We start from the raw sequence: 21,003 nt of genomic DNA, 5'->3' as shown, positions 1-21,003 counted from the left end.
TATGTTCAGAGAGCACAAAACTCAGGTATGCATTGGAATGAGTTTCCACCGCGAACTTACCTGTGGGACAGCTACCAACCCCTGGATAAGCAGAACCTGACCAGCGTCTAGCGAGCCTGGGACCCCTGTTCTCCCTCAAGGGAACCATCCTGCTGGCTCCTCATCCCATAGACTTTCTGTAAGCAGCACAGCTTGAGAGTAAGCAAAAGCTGGAAAAGACAGGTTTGTTTTGTGTACCTTTAAAATAAGGAACATAGTTTGGAGGTCACATGAAAGGTGTTTTCTCCAACGTCAAGGGGAAATACTTTCTTTATAATCTCATTTAAAGGATGAGTTGCTAATAGTTACTTCGGCCAAGGCAGATTTGAATTTGGCAAGCAGTCTTTTTTTCCAGGGTGAGAATGTTGAAGCGTTTTTTGTTTGTTTGTTGTTTTTAGTTTTAGAAGGTTGACTCTTGAAGGTTAATTTCAGAGACTTTATTCACTAGGCAGCAGGCGCATTTGGAGCTACCAAACATTTCCAGGCGGTTCAGAAGCTAAACCCCAATTTTTTCTTTCTGATTGGTTCCATTTGTTGAAAGTAGTAAACAGTGTGTGATAGAGGACTCTTTCTCTCTCTCTCTCTCTCTCTCTCTCTCTCTCTTTCCCCCCTCCCCCCCTCTCTTTTTTCTCCTTTAAGTGATTTTCAGCAGCTCTTTGATTTTCTCACAAAGGAATCAAAGCCTTGTTTGTTTTCTTGTGGTTTGACTGAGGCCAGGCCTGGTTGATCAGGGCGTGGTTAAAGCTGGGGTGTTGCTGGAGTGAGTGGCTAAAGGAATGTGCCCTTGTGAGGTGCCTTCTAATTGAAAAAGACGTCAAGGAGACGGCAGAATATCCATGCAGGCTGCCTCTTTCCCCATCACACCAGAGACCCGCTCTCAAGGGAGACCACATCAGACTCAGTATTAACAGAAACCCAACCTGCAGGGGAAGCTTCCTCTTAGGGGCTGGGGTCGGAGGGGGTGCAGCCAGGCAGGCGCTGATGTCAGGGCTGAGCTATGTGGCCATCGGCGCCAACCAGCCCACAGTGCCTGGCCTTCCCTCCCTGCTGATGCTGCAAGCACCAACCCAAGTTAGTCCCGGGAAGCTCTTCAGCCAGCTCCTTTTGTAGTTAAATTTGGATATGGTACTTGCTCTTAGAACTCAAGGACCCACTCATTTTCTCCAAAAACATGCTGAAAATTATATACTTCACTACTCTAGAAGGATGCAGCTTTTAATTTAAAATGATTTATGGAGCTTCGAGTACGAGCCCGGTAGCCTGTCTAATCTATTCCAGTGGATCCTCACCTCACCCCTGTGAACAGGCATCGGCACCCCTTAAGGATTGGAGGAAGGCAAGGAGGGCCGTGCCAGGCCATGCCATTTGTCTGACAGCCACACTGTCTAGTAAACTAGCAGGTGCAGTGTTTGAACTTCCGTCGGATCAGAAGCCCACGTTTGCCGAACTCACTGTTCTGCTGCTGCTGCTTGTGCTTCTACTTTCTCATCAGTAGTTCAGGGGAATTGTAACCGCAAGGCCAACCCTGTGTTGAGGCAGCTCAGAATAAAGCTCTCTGTTGAGGTACGGGTATGGCCTCCACAAGCATTGCCGTGCTTTTTCTGTGGGTTTGTTTGGTTTGGTTTTTTTAAACTTTTGCACTAAAAGCAGTCAGTTCCTCCTGTTTCTTCACCAGTTCAAGCTTTCACTATACTTTCAAAGCATCATTCTGTTTTGAAAGTATAGTGAAAATGTTGGACTTTTGAAATAAAGAAGGTGAGTGGGAGCAGAGGTCAACCTGAGAAACGCATCACAAGTCCAGGTGGAAGAAAAGATGTGACCCTAATTATTAGAAAACCAGTCCCCATAGAGGTGCACTTTACTAGATGAGGCCTCTGACCAGAACATGGACTTAGATAGCCCACTTGTCTAGGTGGGCTTAAAAACTTGTCTATGTCTGCTTTAAAAAAAAAAAAAAAAACAACCTATTTCTATCCTCATTTCCTATAGCTTCTGAAGAAGATAGCTCTGAACTAGAAGACAGAATTCTAATTTAAAGCCTAGATTTATGCAACATCCTGAAGTCAAGAAGGTAGGAGGAGATATTACACTGGTTTAATCCATGTATGTTAGAGCAGTCATTTTTAGGTGAAAATGAACCTATGAATGCATGCACATGTATCCCTTTAGTATGGGGAGATAATACTCATCTGTATTCTTCAGAGGGTGGTTATTCCGTTGCCTAGAGAAAAGCTAATGAGAAAAACAAATAGTTCTCACTCACTTACCTTTTGCCCATGTGCTGGTGTCACTATCCCTTGTAGCACTCTCTGGACAAGTGCAAATGATAAACAGTGAATCAATCTCAAAACTGAAAAATTGCCCCTGTAAATGATTATGTCCTCTCTTGGAGAATTTGCATTCTATGTAGACTACCCTTTGGAGCATTTCCAACCAAAAGCCTAGCTATGCAGAGTTTCCTGAATACATGTTCATTGCCTGGCACCAGCTTGGCTCTCCTGGTTGGAGGATGAAGCCAACGCGGGTGAGACGCGGGCTTGTTCCCATGTGCGCCAGCTCTCTATTCATTCCAGGCCACATACTGGGCTTCCCACCCAGAGAGCCATCACCTACTCTCACCCCTCCAGAGTGGTACGTGGAAGAACAAACAAATGCTTTAATAAGAAGAGTGCAGTTTGGGGGCCCTACTTAAAGCCTTGGGATCAACCACTTCATGGACAGTGTACTGTGCTCATTGCTGATGAGTCATGCTATAGGATCTAGATGGGGTGAAATCACTTCCTGCTCCAACATACGCTCCTCACTGGTGGGTGTTCACATCCCACCACTCTTGCTTTAGTCTTTTTCAACCCATGGGGGAAATCCATCCAAAGTTTCGGGTAGAGAAATCTTCATTTTGCAGAACTTGTTGCAATGGTGTGGTTAGTGTTCTCATTTTGGTAAAATGAAGTTTATTTCTGACTTGATGTCAGTCTTGGGAAATCTCTCTGTTTTCAAAGCTTGTGTCAAGAAAAACGAAATTCATCCAACTCCAAAAATGTTAGTAATCTTAAAGTTTCTATTTCATTCAGATACTCTCCGCAGACTATCAGCAGTGACACAAAAGAGCCAACTGTTCATATTCCTAAAAGTCAGTAGTGGAAAACAAGACGGTACTGTGTTTATTTAAGTGCTACAAACCAAAATGTATGGTTTCTCCAAAGAGCAATTTAACGATTTGAAGAAAAAGTATCCTTAAAATCAGTTTCCACATATTTCAAAGATCACTTCGATTTATGTATCTGAGTGTTTTTTGTTTGTTAATAGAGAAATGATACGGAAAAGACACCAGAGAGTATAGCACACATAGAAAACAGGATTGAAATGATTCCCGGGGAGTTAAACAATCACAACTACTCTGGTTCAGATCTGGTTTTTTTTTTCAAGTGAGTATTTAAGCTGGCTCTAGCTTCAATATCTAGTGTGCCTCGTTTTGTTTTTAACTTCTCAGGTCACAGTTTGGTTCAAGCCCCTGAGTTATCTGGATTATTTTTTAAGATAAAGAGCTATTCTGGGGCCGGGCGCAGTGGCTCCTGCCGGTAATCCCAGCACTTAGGGAGGCCGAGGTAGGTGGATCACCTGAGGTCAGGAGTTTGAGACCAGCCTGGCCAACATGGTGAAACCCAGTCTCTACTAAAAATACAAAAAAAATTAGCTGGGCATGGTGGTGGATGCCTGTAATCCCAGCTACTCGGGAGGCTGAGGCAGGAGAATCACTTGAACCCGGGAGGTGGAGGATGCAATAAGCTGAGATCACGCCATTGCACTCCAGCCTGGGCAACAAGAGTGAAACTCCGTCTCAAACAAACAAGCAAACAAACAAAAAAGCTCTTCTGAGAGGTGTAGCCAAGGAGACATGTTAGTGCCAAACAGAGATTAAAACCTTGAATCTTCTGACTTCTGATCTAGTACACATGACCCTATCGCCTGAGGGAACAAATGTCCTTGTAGAGTTAACAAGAGGCAGAGAAAAAGAAGAAAGATTGTGGTATGCAAAAGGATACCTATATTATTTCCAAAAATTAATTTAAATAGCAAACCACGATAGAAAGCACCTGTTTTTCTCCCGTGGGACATCCTTTGTTGAATAATTTTTACTTTAGGGCACAAAATGGGGTCAATTATGTTACACCAACCAAAACAAGGTTGATACCCCTGGAGTTGTGACTGTCTGCCCCGGAGCCCCTGACTCCATGACAGCCTGCACAAGGGGGCTGTTAGCTCAGTAATTGAGAAAGACTTTGCTCACAAGGTGGGTGGGGGATGGCATCACAAAATAAGTCACACGAAGATGTCTGCTCCAGAGTATCTTCTGACCATACTCGTAGAGTCTTTCTACCTCCCAGGCAGGAAACCTCACCGGGTAAAAGAGGAATTCGTGTAGGAATTGAGGAATGTCACCCAAAGGACACCTAAAATGCTGCATGAAGTTTGTGGCAGCATCAGGCTCTTTAGGGCACACCTATGTTTTCCCACCCCTCCACTCCAGCCAAAAGGAGGGTTCCCACTGGACGCCTCTGTGAGGCCAGCACTGCATAGATGCAGCCCTCCCTGGTGCTCAGGTCCTACCCACAGCCTTGTCTCACTAGCTCAGTCTCGCAACAGGGCACAAGTGGTGTAGACACAGCCCCCACTCTCTTCTCGCAGACACAGTATCCACTCTGGAGCTTCTCAGTTATTGTCCAGGCCTAGGGGAAGTCATAGCCGCCGCCTCTGTGGAGTCAAAGCGTGCGAATTAAATGCATCCCTGTTTTTAAAAGAGCCAAGTGAGAGCACTGGTAATCGCTCCTCGTGGGCGGCCCTTTATGGTTTACAAAGCACTTTGATGTGTAGAATCCCCTTTAATCCTCTGAATGCCTTGGGAGGCTCCATTTATTGCCCTCACTTCTATAGATGAAGAAACCAAAAGCGTAGCAAGGTCAAGCCAAGATGCAAGCATGACTGACGTGGACCCTTGGCAGGCCTTGTCTATACTTCTGGTGGCGGGGAATTATCGCTGCCTTCCAGTTGGTTTTATGTGGCGGGAAGGTGACCTCAGAGGTGAAGGCACATCACACCAGAGGGTCCTGCTGTCTGCATGACTCATCACTGACATTGTTCTCCCGATCCCCTGGCCAAGGCAGGGTATGCCAGGTTTCTGCCCTGTAAAGTTAAAGATTCCCCTCTTTCCACGCTCTGTTCTTTGGAAGCAAGTCACTTAGCACTGCCCACACTCAAGAGATGGAGTGGAATTAAGCTCCACCTCCCAGAGGTGGGAGGATCTACATAAATTATTTGGAATTCTTCCATAAGGGAGACTGGTCTCTTCTTCCCTGCTTTCATTTTTCCTATCCTTTTACTAAAAGACACTGAAATCAGTCCGATGGAGTCCCTCCATCAAATATCACACAGAAGTAGCCCATACTTTTGTAGACCGGCTTTTCCTGAAGCCCACCAAAATGAGCGGAAACTGAAGTGGATCAAAGCCCCAGTGCTTGTTATCCTTATTGCGGCCCCTTTCCTTGCTGGGCTAATGGGATCTTCCTTAAAATCATACAGTGTCCTTTATTATGTATTATTTATGAGTCGAAGTGTGCATGGCCAACAATACTTAAAACCAATCCAGGTTACAGGACATCCCTGCGGAGTGACGGGGTGCCCCACACCTGCCTGCCCCACACCTGGGCGGAGATTTCATCACTAGAGTTACACACCTGTATTCTGCAGGGTAAAGACATCATTCCATGTCTTCTCCCAAAGGAAGAATCTTCTGTTAAACCTCACACTTTTGGAGTGTGTGCTGCATGAGGGCCTCGTGCTGGGGGCTTCAGCGGACACTAGGGACTGCAGAAACCCGGGCGTGGTTTTCAGAGGGCTTCCCCTCAAAGAGAGAAGACGAATTGACTCTATGTCAGGGCAGAGACAACAAAGAAAGCAGCGTGCTTACGAGGCATCAATCAGATGCATACAAGTGCTCCTGGGGGAGACGCCTCCCAGTCCTCCCAGCAACCACCCTGGGAAACTGTGAATGGCCCCATTTTACAGATGAGGAAGCTGAGGCTGGGAAAGGTCATCTTCTTTGATGGTTAGAAACCAGAAAGCTACCCATTCAAACTCTGCATCTGACCTGAGTGCATCTGCAACCCCAGGTGGCCTGCCGTTTTTTTGTGTAGTTTGTAACAGAAGATTAGCAAAATGCTGTCATGGCGGCCCCAGTGTCATATTTTCAAGATCCTGCCTTCCACCCTCCTCAGCCACCAGCTCTGCTCACGTAAGATAGAGAAGTTTCTTGACTGAAAGTCAGGGGCTAGTGGTGGCTCAGAGGAAGGGTTCAGGCAGGTCTGAAGCCCTGACTCTGCTGTGGCTGACTTGTGGGTGCTTGGTCATATTTCTTAATATCTCTGTGCCTCAGTTGCTTCACATGTAACATGGTGTTGTAGACGCCATTGTGCTCTGCCCACTGACACTTGCTTACCAGTCTGACGTCCAGCTTCCCGCACCTGTGACATTTTGCATGAGGCTTTCACGAGAGCTGTGGCCCAGAGTGGGCTAGAAAGCCTGGGAAATTGATGCCCATCCACCTCCAGGAGAAGCCTCAACCAGGGTCTGAAGGGAGCATGTGTATCCGTAACCCAGCTGCCTCTCTCTCCTCCAGGGGGAGCAACTCTAAGGCATGTTCAACGCCGCCTCTTGGAGTTCCCCAGCAGGGCTGAGATCCACCTGCCAGTGGTGATAACTGGCTTAATAAAGCAAACTATATTGGCTGCCTTTTCTCCCCAGTCAGTGCTTCCTGGGATCACTTCCCAAATTTAACCACTCACACTCAAATCCATGTCTCAGGATTGGCTTCTGAGAGAACCCAAACTAAGACAAATAGGGATTATGCACCCATTTTAGTCAAAGAATTGTTTGAATACCTGTAAAGTACTTAATAGACATACTGAGCTTTCACTCAGTGTTAGTTCTGATCCTTAATCCAATAATACAGCCAAAGGAGAATATGCTAGCACATAAAAAAAGAAAGCATCAAGCCGTTTTGCCCTTTTTGTACCAAGGGAGGTCTATGTGCCGTCTCCTGACTTGTCAGACTAGAAGTAACCTGGGTTGCATTTCTTCTCCAACACCTGGGAAAGTCACCTGACTTCCAAGCCTCATGGCCATCTGTAAAATGAATGACAGAATGACAGTAATTCCAGCATCGTAGGGCTGAAGTGAGGGTTAATGAGGTAATACATATAATATTAGACTAGGAAGTGCTGAAATAAATGCCCAATAAATGTTAGCAATTATAAACGTTTACATGTCCACAATTTGACTTCCCTACAAGAAAAGGCCCATATCTTGTTATCAAACATTAGCTTCTATTCTACTACTTTACCTTTTTAAAAAAAATCAGAACGCTAGAACTAGAATAAGTTAAGAGGTCATATGATCTAAACTCATGGATTTTTAAATTTTAAATATGTTTATGTATTTAGGAGGTACACGTGCAGAATTCTAACATGCATATGTAGTGCAGTGATGAAGTCTGGGCTTCTGGTATACCCATCACCTGAATAATGAACATTGTAACCCAATAGGTAATTTTTCAACCCTCACCTCCCTCCCACCCTAACCTCATGTTATATCTTTGTCAAGTAACTTTAGGTTGTAACCTGTACAATTTTTAAATTATGATTGTACTTTAAGTTCTAGGGTACATGTGCACAACATGCAGGTTTTTTACATATGTATACATGTGCCATGTTGGTTTGCTGCACCCATTAACTCGTCATTTGCATTAGGTATTTCTCCTAATGCTATCCCTTCCCCATCCCCCCACCCAACGGCAGGCCCTGGTGAAGCTGGAAACCATCGTTCTGAGCACACTATCACAAGGACAGAAAACCAAACCCCCATGTTCTCACTCATAGGTGGGAATTGAACAGTGAGAACACTTGGACACAGAGCGGGGGACATCACACACCTGTACATTTTTAATGCAATCATGTGTTGTTTAACGATAGGGATACATCTGAGAAGTGCACTGTTAGAGAATATTGTTGTTGTGGGAACATCATAGAGTACTTACACAAAGCTAGGTGGCATAGCCTACTACACACCTAGACTGTATGGTGCAGTCTACTGCTCCTAGGCTAGAAACCTGGACAGCTTGTGACTATACTGAATAGTGTAGACAACTGTGACACAATGCTAAGTATCTCTATGTCGAAATATGTCTAAACACAGGAAAGGAACGGTAAAAATACGGTATCAGAATCTTATGGGGCCAGGCGCGGTGGCTCATGCCTGTAATCCCAGCACTTCGGGAGGCTGAGGCAGGTGGATCACCTGAGGTCAGGAGTTCAAGACCAGCCTGGCCACCATGGTGAAACCCCATCTCTACTAAAAATACAAAAGTCAGCCGGGTGTGGTGGTGCATGCCTGTAATCCCAGCTACTCAGGAGGCTGAGGCAGGAGAATCACTTAAACCTGGGAGACAGAGGTTGCAGTGAGCCAAAATTGTGCCACTGCACTCCAGCCTGGGTGACAGAGCAAGACTCTGTCTCAAAACATAAATAAATAAATAAATAAATAAATACGAATCTTACGGGACCACCCTGGCATATATGGTTCATCTTTGACCAAAACATATCATTATGAAGCATGTGATTATATTACGTGGTTTAGACTCTGGGTGTGGTTAGATTCCCTGGAGAATAGTGATTTTTACTTTGTATTGTTTTAACAATCAGCAACTCAGTTAGGTTCAGACTGCTGGCTCTGTCTTGCCTTCCGTGGACAAGGATTCTGATGGCCGTCCAGACAGTGGCAGTGAGAGGGGAAGGGACTTGGCCTCTTCATGGCTCCCAGGGCTCTTTCTAACACAAGCAATTTCTCCAGTCTTCAGCTTTGCCTCTCAGAGTCTCACTGCCTTCTGGCCAGCATCGGAAATGCAGAAAGTGCACAAACAAAGCCACTGCATTGCTGGTGTTGTGATGTTTCTTTGTCTGTCTCCAGCCTCTGGAATCCATGCTATAGGTGATCAGCATGAAGGACAGGGTCAAGGTTTCTGTCTCTCATCCTTAATGGAGGAGTGAATCAATTCTTGGAGAAGTAATATGAATGAATCACTTCTTGTCTAGGGGCCAACACATTGAATACTTCCTATAAATTATTACAGTAAGTGACATTTAGTCAAGGAAAAGCCAGCAATTGCTATGGTCTCTACCACTTTCCTCTTAGGAATTATTTTGGGGCCAGTTGATATAATCTTGATAAATATTTTCAGAGAACTTGTTTCCAGTTTTGGTCATTTAGAAACATTTTGTTTCTAAAATTCAATATGTTGTGGTTTGAACGATTTTTTACTGTTTGGTTGTTATTAGAAAAATAGAAAAGAGGCCAGGCGCGGTGGCTCAAGCCTGTAATCCCAGCACTTTGGGAGGCCGAGACGGGTGGATCACGAGGTCAGGAGATCGAGACCATCCTGGCTAACACAGTGAAACCCCGTCTCTACTAAAAAATACAAAAAAAAAACTAGCCGGGCGAGGTGGCGGGCACCTGTAGTCCCAGCTACTCGGGAGGCTGAGGCAGGAGAATGGCCTGAACCCGGGAGGCGGAGCTTGCAGTGAGCTGAGATCCGGCCACTGCACTCCAGCCAGGGGGACAGAGTGAGATTCCGTCTCAAAAAAAAAAAAAAAAAGAAAAAGAAAAATAGAAAAGAAATGAGTGAGGTTAGGCATGGTGTCTCATGCCTGTAATCCCAGTGCTTTGGGAGGCTGATGTGGGAGGATCCCTTGAGACCAGGAGTTCAAGACCAACCTGGGCAACATAGTGAGACCCCCACCATCTCAACAACAGCAACAACAAAAAGACAGTAATGAGCTTCAAAAGCATATACTCACCTTATTCATCTGTAACGGTTTCAGGTGTTTGTTTTGCATGCGTGCTTGTGGATGAATACAGTTGACATTACTCCAAGAACTCAGGAAACATTTTGTGGGTTCAAGTCCTGGCTCCCGCTCTTGATAGCTCCTTGACAAAGATGTCCGTGGGTTTCGGTTTCCTCATCTGTGAAATGAAAACATAGTATTCCTCCCCCTCCCTGGATGGGGTTTGTTTGAGGATTTGAAGATCCAGTGCAAGTAAAGTGGCTAGAATAGTGTCATTGTTCTGAGAGTTTAAAAGATTTTTTTTTGTTTTCCAGGAATTAACAGTTAATGCAAACAGAGATCACAGAAAACAATGGAGAGTAGTAATTTATGAGAAATGTGACCAATTTGCTTTTTCCTCGTTTGTCTGAGGTGGTTCATGATATGAAAGATCGTCTGTTCTTGGGTTCCTCAAATCCTTTTTCCTTCTTGCTTTATGAGCAGAACCTTGCTTTCCCTACTGGAGAGAGCCAGTTGGGTCTTGGGTCCCTCTTTTCATTTAGGCTCTTGTCCCCTACTCTTTATGTTTATTAAGGATTTGGGGAGGGTGGGGAGGAGGAATGGGGTAAACCTCTGAAAAAACATGCAGGGACCAGTTTCCTTATTTTTAAATTATGATCTTAAAGAAAAATGTACTAAAATCTACCACTAGCAATTACTTTTTCATTTTATTTTCAGACAATGGGCTACCCCCTTGGCAGTTGGTCCTAGGTTTCAACCCTCCTAAGAGATTTCCACAGCCCCTTTTATACCTAAGGGTGGAATTCCTCTCGAAGGCCAGCACCCCTGCCTGGCAGCAAGGATGAGTTGCACAAGGGAGCCTGTCCAACTTGCTAGTAACGACCTTTCTGCTGTCATTGTTCCCCAGGTGCAGCTGGGAGCCTTTTGGGGGTGATGTGTACTAACTCTCTGGCCCAGAGGTGACCGGGCTCGCTCTGATGATAAAAGTTGCCCTTGGGGTTCAAGGTGAAAATCTCATCCAGGTCTTCAGTTGTTTTCTGTTTCTCTGATTCATATACATTTATTGAGGTTTAACTTACATCCATAAAGTGTGTAAATCTTAAGTGCTCGGCTCAACAGAATTTTACACACATGCACACCCATGTAGACACAACCCAGATCCAGATACAGAACATCTCCAATCCCTGGTGTCCTGTCCCAGCCCAGATCCTCCCCAAGGGGGGGACTGCCGTGGTGACTTCTGTCCCACAGGTTAGTTCCGCCTGCTTTTGAAAATTCATAGAAATGAAATGCTGTAGGAGATACTCTTGTGTCTGGGTTCTTTCACACAGCATCGTGTCCGTGAGATTCATCCATGTTGTTCTGGAGCAGTAATGTGAGCTTTTTCATTGAATAAATACATTCAATTGTCTGAATTTCATTGTAGTGTTCCATTGAATGAATATATCCAGTGTATTCATTTCTGTCCAAATGGGCCTTTGGGTTATTTCCAACTTGGGGCTATTATAAATTATATTACTGTGGACATTCGTGTACATTTCTAATTAATGATTGACATGGCCTTTGTCCTCCCGTGGTGACCCTATTTTAACCAAGTAGTGGTCACTTACAACCATGAATATAGCTTTCAGAATGTTTGGATGAGAGGAATAAACTGGCAAGTATTTATAAAGTGACTTGAACTTTACAATTAAAAGATTATTTACTTTGAAAAGTTGTATAAATGGTTATTTAAAATGGTTGTGTGGCTTCTATCAAGCCATTAATCATCTCTGAGCCTCAGTTTCTCTATCTGTTAAATGGACATAATATTAGTACTGTGCAAAAATAATAAAATTGTTGCAAGGATTGGATGATAGTGAAGTAAAGCACTTAGATGGAGCCTGGCCCATCTGAGCACTAAATATTAATTGCTGTTATTAATTTTTTATCATAAAGATGATATAAGGTAAAGTCAAAGATGCTATAAAGTTGCACGAGCTTATTGACACAAAGCAACCAATGTAAACCAAGTAATTTGTTTTAATGCCAGATGTGAATAAGTTGTTCTGCTTTTGTTCCTACTTTATAACCTCCTTGGCATCAACCTTGATTTCTATAGTTACATAAACCTTTGTATTTAAACAAGGAGATCTCCTGGATAAGATGGAGGAGGAGAAAAACAAAAACAACAACTTGGGCAGGGGAATCTGATGATTGTGGGGTCAGCGTTAACTTTTGGCCTCAGTTTTAACCTTGAGGGATTGTTTTCATTGTTTATACCTCTGGATTAGATTTCTATTTGTCCCTGGCCATTCTAATAATGGGTAATCATTTGAACTCAATATGATCTGATCCAGTGTCAGGAATTCCAAAGGCCAGAGAGACAACTCAACTATTTCTTTTTCTTTCTCTTTTTTCTTCTGAGACAGAGTCTCGTTCTGTCACTCAGGCTGGAGTGCAGTGGTAGGATCTAGGCTCACTGTAACCTTTGCCTCCAGCGTTCAAGAGATTCTCATGCCTCAGCCTCTGGAGTAGTTGCAGGCGTGCACCACCACACCAAGCTAATTTTTTGTATTTTTGGTAGAGATGGGGTTTCGCTATGTTGGCCAGGCTGGTCTTGAACCCCTGGCCTCAAGTGATCTGCCCACCCCAGCCTCCCGAAGTGCTGGGATTACAGGCATGATTCGCCATGCCCAGCCTAACTTAACTATTTCTAATCTCATATGTAAGTGGATCCATTGGCTTCCCAAATGGAATCAAATTAAGGAGTCATGATTTTATGTGTAGATGCTGCAGTAGAACCCAGGGGGCTTAGATGAGAATGTGCAAACATGTGAGATCAAAAAGCTGCTATTGACAAAGCAGGAGAGTTATTGTTATATAAATAGTCTTCAGCCCATATCTCTGGATTTATGGTACTGGTCATTTTGGTATTAGCCAAGAAAGCTACTCCACTGGGCAACCATTCAAAGAAGGAGGGAAGAATAACGCCTCCCACACCCAAAGGTGTTTCCTAACTCAGAACAGGAACACATTTCACACATTTTTAACTTTTAATTTTGAAATCATCTCAGACTTCCAGGAAAGTTGCAAAAATAGCATAAAGAAACATCTACCCTTCACTCAGATTCCCAAATGTTAGCACTTTGCCACATCTGCCTCATTCTTCTTTCTCTCTGTTCACACACACACATACAGGCACACATATACGCACGTACACATACGTGCACACAAATACATGCACACACTCTCTCTCTCATTTTTTCTGAACCATTTAAGTTGCAGACATTGTATCCCTTTATCCCTAAATACTTCAATGCATATTTCCTAAAAACAAGGCTATTCCTGTTTAATAACTACAGTGTAATTATCAGACCTAGAAAATTAACACTGATGCCTTGTTAGCACTATAACCTAGTCTGCAGGCTGTATTCAATGCCCTACTAATGTCCTTTACAGCAAATGAAGAATTTTTTAGTCCAGAATCTGATCCAAGATCACATATTATATTTAGGTGGATCTGCTTCCTCAGAAAATATCTTTTTTTTTTTTTTTAGATGGAGTATCACTCTGTCGCCCAGGTTGGAGTGCAGTGGCACAATCTTGGCTCCTCCTCCTCTTGGGTTCAAACAATTCTCCTGCCTCAACCTCCCCAGTAGCTGGGACTACAGGCGTGCACCACCACGCCCAGCTAATTTTTTTGTATTTTTAGTAGAGATGGGGTTTCACCATGTCGATCAGGCTGGTCTCCAACTCCTGACCTCAAATGATCTGCCTGCCTCAGCCTCCCAAATTGCTGGGATTACGGATGTGAGCCACCACGCCAGGCCCTCCTCAGAAAGTATTCTAAGAGATGTTGACCCCTCATTATTAGAAAATCCTTCCTTTAAGATAACATCTTTGCTCTCCTGTTAACTGGATGACCAGTTGAAGGACTAGGTCAAAAGAATGTCTTCTAGCATATTTGCCTGTACTTATAGGGATAGGGCATGAAAGTAATTAAAACAAGTATATTTCATTGTATTGGTTATATGCAAGTTATACATCATTGGGGAAGATTAGGTCTTCCCGGCTTTTCAGGAAAAAAATGTTAACCTGTGAGTCATGGTGCTGCTTGGTGTTGTCTGTTGGTTGGATGTTAAGGTGTACAACTTGTGTGCCTGCAGTGAATGCATAGAGTTGCAGACGTCCATTATAAGAAAGCAGATGTTGCATTTCTTCTTTCTTCAGACAATGGTCATAGTAGCTACACTTTCTTTGGCAGATGTGGTGCTGGAAAAAGCCATGCACAAGTGCATCTTGAAGCCTCTCAAGGGGCACGTGGAGGCCATGCTGAAGGACTTTCACATGGCCGACGGCTCATGGAAGCAACTCAAGGAGAACCTGCAGCTTGTGCGGCAGAGGAATCCGCAGGAGCTGGGGGTCTTCGCCCCGACCCCTGATTTTGTGGATGTGGAGAAAATCAAAGTCAAGTTTATGACCATGCAGAAGATGTATTCACCAGAAAAGAAGGTCATGCTGCTGCTGCGGGTCTGCAAGCTCATTTACACGGTCATGGAGAACAACTCAGGTGAGGCCGCTGGAAGCCCAGGCTCCATGCCGCTTCCCTCCCGGGCCAGAGACAGGCCTGTCTCCTGTCAGGCTTTCTGATTCCCAATTTCTCCTCCCTTTGGTCTCTTGATTTCACCAAGTGCCTTACAAAACTACAAGTGATTCTCTGATATCTGGCGAATTAGCCACATGCAACGGATTAAAATGTAACCAGATGAGGGCAACAAGATTTTTGTACCTGGCTGATTTAAGTAAAGATTTAGTTCAGAGTATGGTTACAAATTCAGTCTCTGGAGTCTGAGTTCAAATCTTCCCTCCAAGAAGAAGAAAATTAACTGAGGGACTTTGGTCCCCTTAATCAACCTTGCACGCTGTAGTTTTCTGCGTCTTTAGCTGGATGTCACCCTTTCTTTCATAAGGTGGGGATCAGCTGAGACAGCTCACACATAGCCCCAAGTGCAATGGAAATATCAGCGAGTATCATTACAACATTTTGGCCAATGAGGGTTTGTGTCAATGACCGATAGTATGTGAAAGGAACTCGGAGCATTCAGTCATAATGAGGCCTCATTAGAGCCATTTCATTGGCTAGCCCTTCTTTGCTACAAGCCGAATCAATATAATTGAAATTCACCAAAGAGTTACAAACTTGGAAAGCCAGCCCTCGGATTTAGCCTTGCTGCTTCCTGTAGATGCAGGGGTAACCATGAATCATGGATAGTGATGGAGCCTTGCATTGTCCCAGGTCTTCAGTAAGCTTATTGTAATTCCGAGGACGATTACGAACTTTTCTTCTGAGTGAAATTGCTTAATGAAGAAGCAGCAGAGAGAAAACACAGGCTCTATTAACCACTGCTTGAGTAGACAGGAATGTGTGTGCACTTTGGGAACTGTTGAGTGAAGATGTTAAAATATGAGCTCCTGGGCCTGGTAATGATAGCATGTGAACATCACCTCCTAAGTTTGCGAGCATATTTCACATGTAGGAAACATATTTTCTATAGTTCACAGTCATTTATAAAAATTCACCAAATAATAATCTGCACGGGATTTTGCTTTTCTGAAGCACAGTTTCTCAACACACACACTAAAGACTTGATGTAGACAGAATAATTCTTCTAATCTTCTAATCAGGGGCTGTCCTGCTTCCTGTAGGAAGTTTAGCAGCATCCCAGATGTCATCTGCATCCCCACCCTCCAGTTATGTCAATGAAAAATGTCTTCAGACAGTGCCAGATATCCCCTGGAGGACAAAACCATCTCCAGTTGAGAACCACTGATGTAAAGAAAACTAGAAGTAAAGACTAACACTTTTTGCCATATATTTCTATTGATTAATGTGTATATTCAACATATACCGAATTAACTGTGTGCTCACATTAAATACAGAGCAAAGTTGGCTTATTCCTGGTTTGAGTTTGGTCTTGTCATTATGTTCGTGAATAATGTGCACAGCAAGAAACAGGAAATAAGACACAAAGAATTAGCATAAGTAAATATTTTGTGTTTTACAATATTATTTATTGTTTGCTGAAAATTAAAATATTTTAACGAGCATTCTGTTCTATCATATAATTTTATACAAATTATAAAATGGGGAAAAAATCTGTAATGTGTTCATTGATTCATAGACATTCATTCTGAAACTGTAAGGGCTGGTCTCTAACATTAGCAGCTGGGAGGGTCACAGGCTACATAGGATTCCAGAAACACCCACCTCTGTTTATAAATAGCACAGTCCCCCAGAATGACTCCTTGCTGTCTAATAAAAGCAGCAAGTAGGATGTGAAAGAAAGAAAAGTTGGTAAAAACATTCCATCTCGTTCTTTCTTCCTACTCTCAGGGAGGATGTATGGCGCTGATGACTTCTTGCCAGTCCTGACCTATGTCATAGCCCAGTGTGACATGCTTGAATTGGACACTGAAATCGAGTACATGATGGAGCTCCTAGACCCATCGCTGTTACATGGAGAAGGTAACTGCTTTTGAGAAAAGTTGAAGGAACTGGGTGCTATTTTTTTCATTTTTTTAAAATTGAGATGAAATTCATGTAATATAACATTAATCATTTTACAGTGAATAATTCAGTGGCATTTGGTATATTCACAATGTCATGCATTCTCCACCTTTATTTAGCATCAAACTATTTTCCTCACCCTAAAATAAAATTCTGCACCCATTAAGCAGTTACTTGGGTGCTTTTTTTGACATCTTAAGTGTTAACTGAATTTTTTTTTAATTTAAAAGAGTGTACTAAGCTTTTTCTGATTGCAAAGGTAATACATACTCATGGTAGAAAATTTGGAAAAGCCAGGAAAAACACAAAGAAAAAATATAACCCCATCTTAACTATGCTTCACTAAGATTGCTTAATGGCAATAAAAAAACTACGTTCAGTAGAATAAATGCCATTTTTTTTTTTTTTGAAGAAATGGTTTCTTTGACTCCAAGAGAAAATTATAAACTTTTGTTGAGGATATTTCCATTGCCAGAAAAATAACCTGCTCTTATATTAGTGAAATGGGTAAAAGCTTGGCTTTGTTTTTATTTTTTAAAATTTCACTTTTAAGGTAAAAACAGTATTAAATTTTTTCCAGTTTTTTTTTTTTAAAGTATCTTTTCATTTTTATAATAAAAACACAGGGATGTGGAATCCGTGCAGTTTGCTCTCAATTTACCTTGGCAGTCGGGTTCCTTCTTCTTATGTCTGCCTAACCCCAACATGTCTTAGCAGAAATTCCTTCTCCTTACACATAGCTTAGGTATTTTACCATGGAAATGATTAGGATGTTTGGCACACTAGTGCACAGCCTTGAAAAGCAGACATAACTGGGACTCTGTGTGAGCTTATCTTTTTAAAGGAGAACAAATCAGGGCCTGTGCACTGTGAATCCTCTTAATCCATTTTAATATATCCAGATAAAAACCCAGACAAGCCCTAGGGGGGGATTGTTATGGGGTTTTGTTGTTGTTGTTGTTGTTGTTGTTGTTGTTGTTGTTGTTTTCCGATGAGTTTCAGTCTGGGCTTGAGTGGAAAGGTCCATCTCTGACAGGATTCCCTAAGGAATGAGTCATCCCAGCATTTTCCCTGGAGGGAATGAAGTGCATTTTTACCACCCCAGAATGTGCCCCTTAGTCTCTTCAGTCCTACTTTTTCTGTCGGAGAGACCGCCCTCCCTGGAGCCCAATTATGCCCTTCCCACGTGGTCATGGGTAGTGCTGACTCAGAATGTGGGATGAATCGCTCTCCTCCTGTTCCCCATCCCAGGCAGGTATGAATGGGCCTCTTTCATTCTTTCACCCTTTAGCCTCTTCTGTCCCCTCATTAATATTCCTAACCATGGAACCAGACACTCCCTGATGAGCCTCTGAGGCCCTCCCTGGAGCTTTTCTTGCCTGCTCTGCCCTGGGATTAGACAGGACAAGGCCAAACATGTGGTTTTGCCCAGGGATCAAGAGAAGCATGTTAGTCTACATGGCATGCTTTCCTTCCTTCCACTGTAATGTTTGTTATTAATACAGTTTGGGGTTGGGTTGTTCTTTTTCAAGCTTCAATCATGTTTAATTCTAGTAATAAGTATGTAGAGCTCTTAGGGCTTTGGGGAAAAAGACATGCCGGTTTCACTTAGAAAGTCGATTCTGTTACTGACAATGTGCACTCAGGACAAACATTTGCTTGTATCTTGTGGCCCAAGGATAGAGACAGCTACTTCCTGCCCCTTTCCCAGATTGGCCCAGGGCAAGGCCCTGTGTTGATGACTAATGGACAGGTGGCTGTCATCTCCTCCACGAATCCCACAAGAAAGACAAGGGCACAACTAGTAAGGACACAAAGGGGCTGGTGAGCTCGCACTTAAATAGAGCCTGCTTCCACTTAACCGTGTCTGGGGCTTCTTGGCTGCCTTCCTTGGGAGAGCAGGCAGCCTAGTCGGGTTGGCTGTGATCACAGACCAGGCCTACGTAGCATCGAACTGAAGCCATGCAGCCTGGGAGGAAGAGGCTACTGAGCAGTGGCAAAAATACAGATTGGACTTTTCCGTGCCTGCCCAAAGTCCTCTTTGGTTTGCGGGGTAGCAGCCACGTCTGTTTTCTGCTGTTTAAGCAGGTATTCTCATTTACCAAAAAGGCGTCATAGAATCCCTTAGAATTGCACAGCTCTTGTGGTAGGGTTATAGTTTTGCTGAAATTTAAAACCTTCTCTAATTGCATCCACATGTTTCAAAGTGTGGTCAATTCTGTGCTTCCAGCATTTGAGTTTTCTCCTTAGTGTCCTGAACAGATGAGAGCTAGGGAGTCTAAAATTTGAAGTCCAAAGGAGCCCCCCACCACCCCCACAAATATTGTAACAGTTCTCCAAGTCCTTGCTCAAATCCTGACCCTCCATACAGCCTTTCCCGAATACTTACATTCATACTGATTTCTCCTGAAATTCTTCATGTAGCATCTGTATTCTGGATTACTGAGTTTCACACACAGTCACCTGCTGATTTGTTTGTGGGGCAAATATTTGGTAAAGATCAACAATTCAAAACTCTTAACTAGGGTGATTATACTGTAGGTGGCAAGGTCTGAAAAACCTTTCAGATCACTCTATACACAGAAAGCTTGACATGTGATCAAGGGAAAGCGCATGGCTCAGGGTGACCCAGATTATACTGGAGGAAAAAATAACCTCAAGTCTTTATCTGCAACTTGAAAACAAGAAGGGTGTTTTTCTTTCTCGAGTTCACGTCCAGCACAAGTTTGCAGGGCGTGCGGCTCCTGATCCACATGGAGGGGACAGTTGCCATCTTGCATATTGCCACTTATTGACCAGAGAGAGGCTTCCGCAGGGTCTCACATGAACAGTTAAATACTTTGGCCCTAAAGGTGACACTTCTGCACAAAACTCATTTCACCAAACTAACTTCTGGTCCCTGCAGGCATAAATTACCAGTGTCTTTTTAAAAAAACAAAACAAAACAAAACAAAAAACACACATTCATAAACTTCTGGAGAGTGAGGACTCAGATTCTATTTCTTACAAACCTACTTTCTCCTCTGTAGCTGTGGCTCCCAGTAGAGATTCAGTGAGTATTTTGACAAAGAATGTCTCTACATCTAAAATGTGCTGTGCCCAGTTAGGGAATTTTTAATAAACATTTGGGGCGACCCCTAGTGGCTCTTCAGCGCAGAGACCGTAAGTTCCTCCCCAGACACCTAGTCATATGTTACAACAAAAACTATGAAGGAATACATACGCATCTTACAGGGTCGTCAGCCCTTTTACACTCCTCAGGAACATAAGAGATCATTCCTAAATGCACCATCACAGGAGCATCACTTTCCTGTAAATTATTTTATCCTAAGTGCCAGATGTCACGTTAGTCCCAAAGGAAGGGGTAAGAAAGGGAATCAGGAGAAATTATTTTTGAAGTACCCACATTTTTGCGAACAGTTCTTTCAAAGTGAATAGTATACTTAATTTAGAAAATATTCATTTCGTTGTTTTGGTTTTTTTTACTTTTTTTAAAAACCAGATTCTTGTTTATCAGAGATAGAAAATATCAACTACTAAAAGAAAAAGCCAAAAGCAAGTGTTACCACGAGTCTGGACTGATGGAGGGGATTCTGGTTTTGGATTGTCTCACAAGCCTGACTTTCCCCCAACCACCCCGTCAGGCCTTAATACCCCAACTATTTCTAGCAAACGTTTTTCACAATTGCACTTTAATAATTTTGGCCAGGCATGGTGGCTCATGTAATCTCAGCACTTTGAGAGGTCGGGATGGGTGGATCAGTTGAGGCCAGGGTTCGACACCAGCCTGGCCAAAATAGTGAAACCCCATCTCTACTAAAAATACAGAAATTAGCCAAGCATGGTGGCGCCTGCCTTTAATCCCAGCCATTCAGGAGGCTGAGGTGGGAGGGTTGCTTGAACCTGGGAGGCGGAGGTTGCAGTGAGCTGAGCTTGTGCCACTGCACTCCGGCCTAGGTGACGAAGCGAGATTCCATCTCAAAAACAACAACAAAAACACTTTAGAGGCTTGGTCAGTCTCATGCACTAGAATGGAAATCCCATCAGTGGAAACAGGAACCTTGTCAGCCTGGCTTGTCTGTGTTCCCCCGGCCCCTCCCAGGCCTGGGTCACTCCATAAATCTCTGCGGGATGGCTGTGTGAAGGGATGGATGGAGGAGTGAGTGCCATGCTCTTGGATGTGGGCCTCTGTGATCCTACAGGAAATGCATGTTGAAGAAATACTAAAAATGCAAAACATGCCCTCTAACGCTGGCATCCCATTATCACCTGTGAGCGGAGGTTGGCACTGGGAGGACCCACTCTTTCTGCTCTTTTCAGGAGGCTATTACTTGACAAGCGCATACGGAGCACTTTCTCTGATAAAGAATTTCCAAGAAGAACAAGCAGCGCGACTGCTTAGCTCAGAAACCAGAGACACCCTGAGGCAGTGGCACAAACGGAGAACCACCAACCGGACCATCCCCTCTGTGGACGACTTCCAGGTGTGCAGCTGGCCCCCGCTTTGCTTCCTTCGTCCTC

The 21,003-nt window shown here is 43.6% G+C and overlaps 1 protein-coding gene across 23 annotated transcripts in view; it reads left to right on the top strand.

Annotated features, from left to right (window-relative positions):
- Positions 1-21,003, top strand: part of RIN2 (Ras and Rab interactor 2) — a 252,492-nt gene that overhangs the window by 225,280 nt on the left and 6,209 nt on the right. For 19 of the 23 annotated variants that reach the window (XM_074004670.1, XM_065522710.1, XM_074004674.1 and 16 more), the window contains 3 exons: positions 14,179-14,484; positions 16,309-16,440; positions 20,803-20,966. In XM_074004670.1, the coding sequence (XP_073860771.1) occupies positions 14,179-14,484; positions 16,309-16,440; positions 20,803-20,966 (602 nt within the window). Of the gene's footprint in view, positions 1-2,028; positions 2,111-14,178; positions 14,485-16,308; positions 16,441-20,802; positions 20,967-21,003 lie in introns of all 23 variants that reach the window. The other 4 variants (XM_074004673.1, XM_074004672.1, XM_045362422.2 and 1 more) reach the window with 2 other exon arrangements.

This window comes from Macaca fascicularis, chromosome 10 (genome assembly GCF_037993035.2).
Source record: "Macaca fascicularis isolate 582-1 chromosome 10, T2T-MFA8v1.1".
Taxonomy (NCBI): Eukaryota; Metazoa; Chordata; class Mammalia; order Primates; family Cercopithecidae; genus Macaca; species Macaca fascicularis.
Note: the sequence above shows the minus strand (reverse complement) of the source record. Positions and strands in the feature narration are given on the sequence as shown.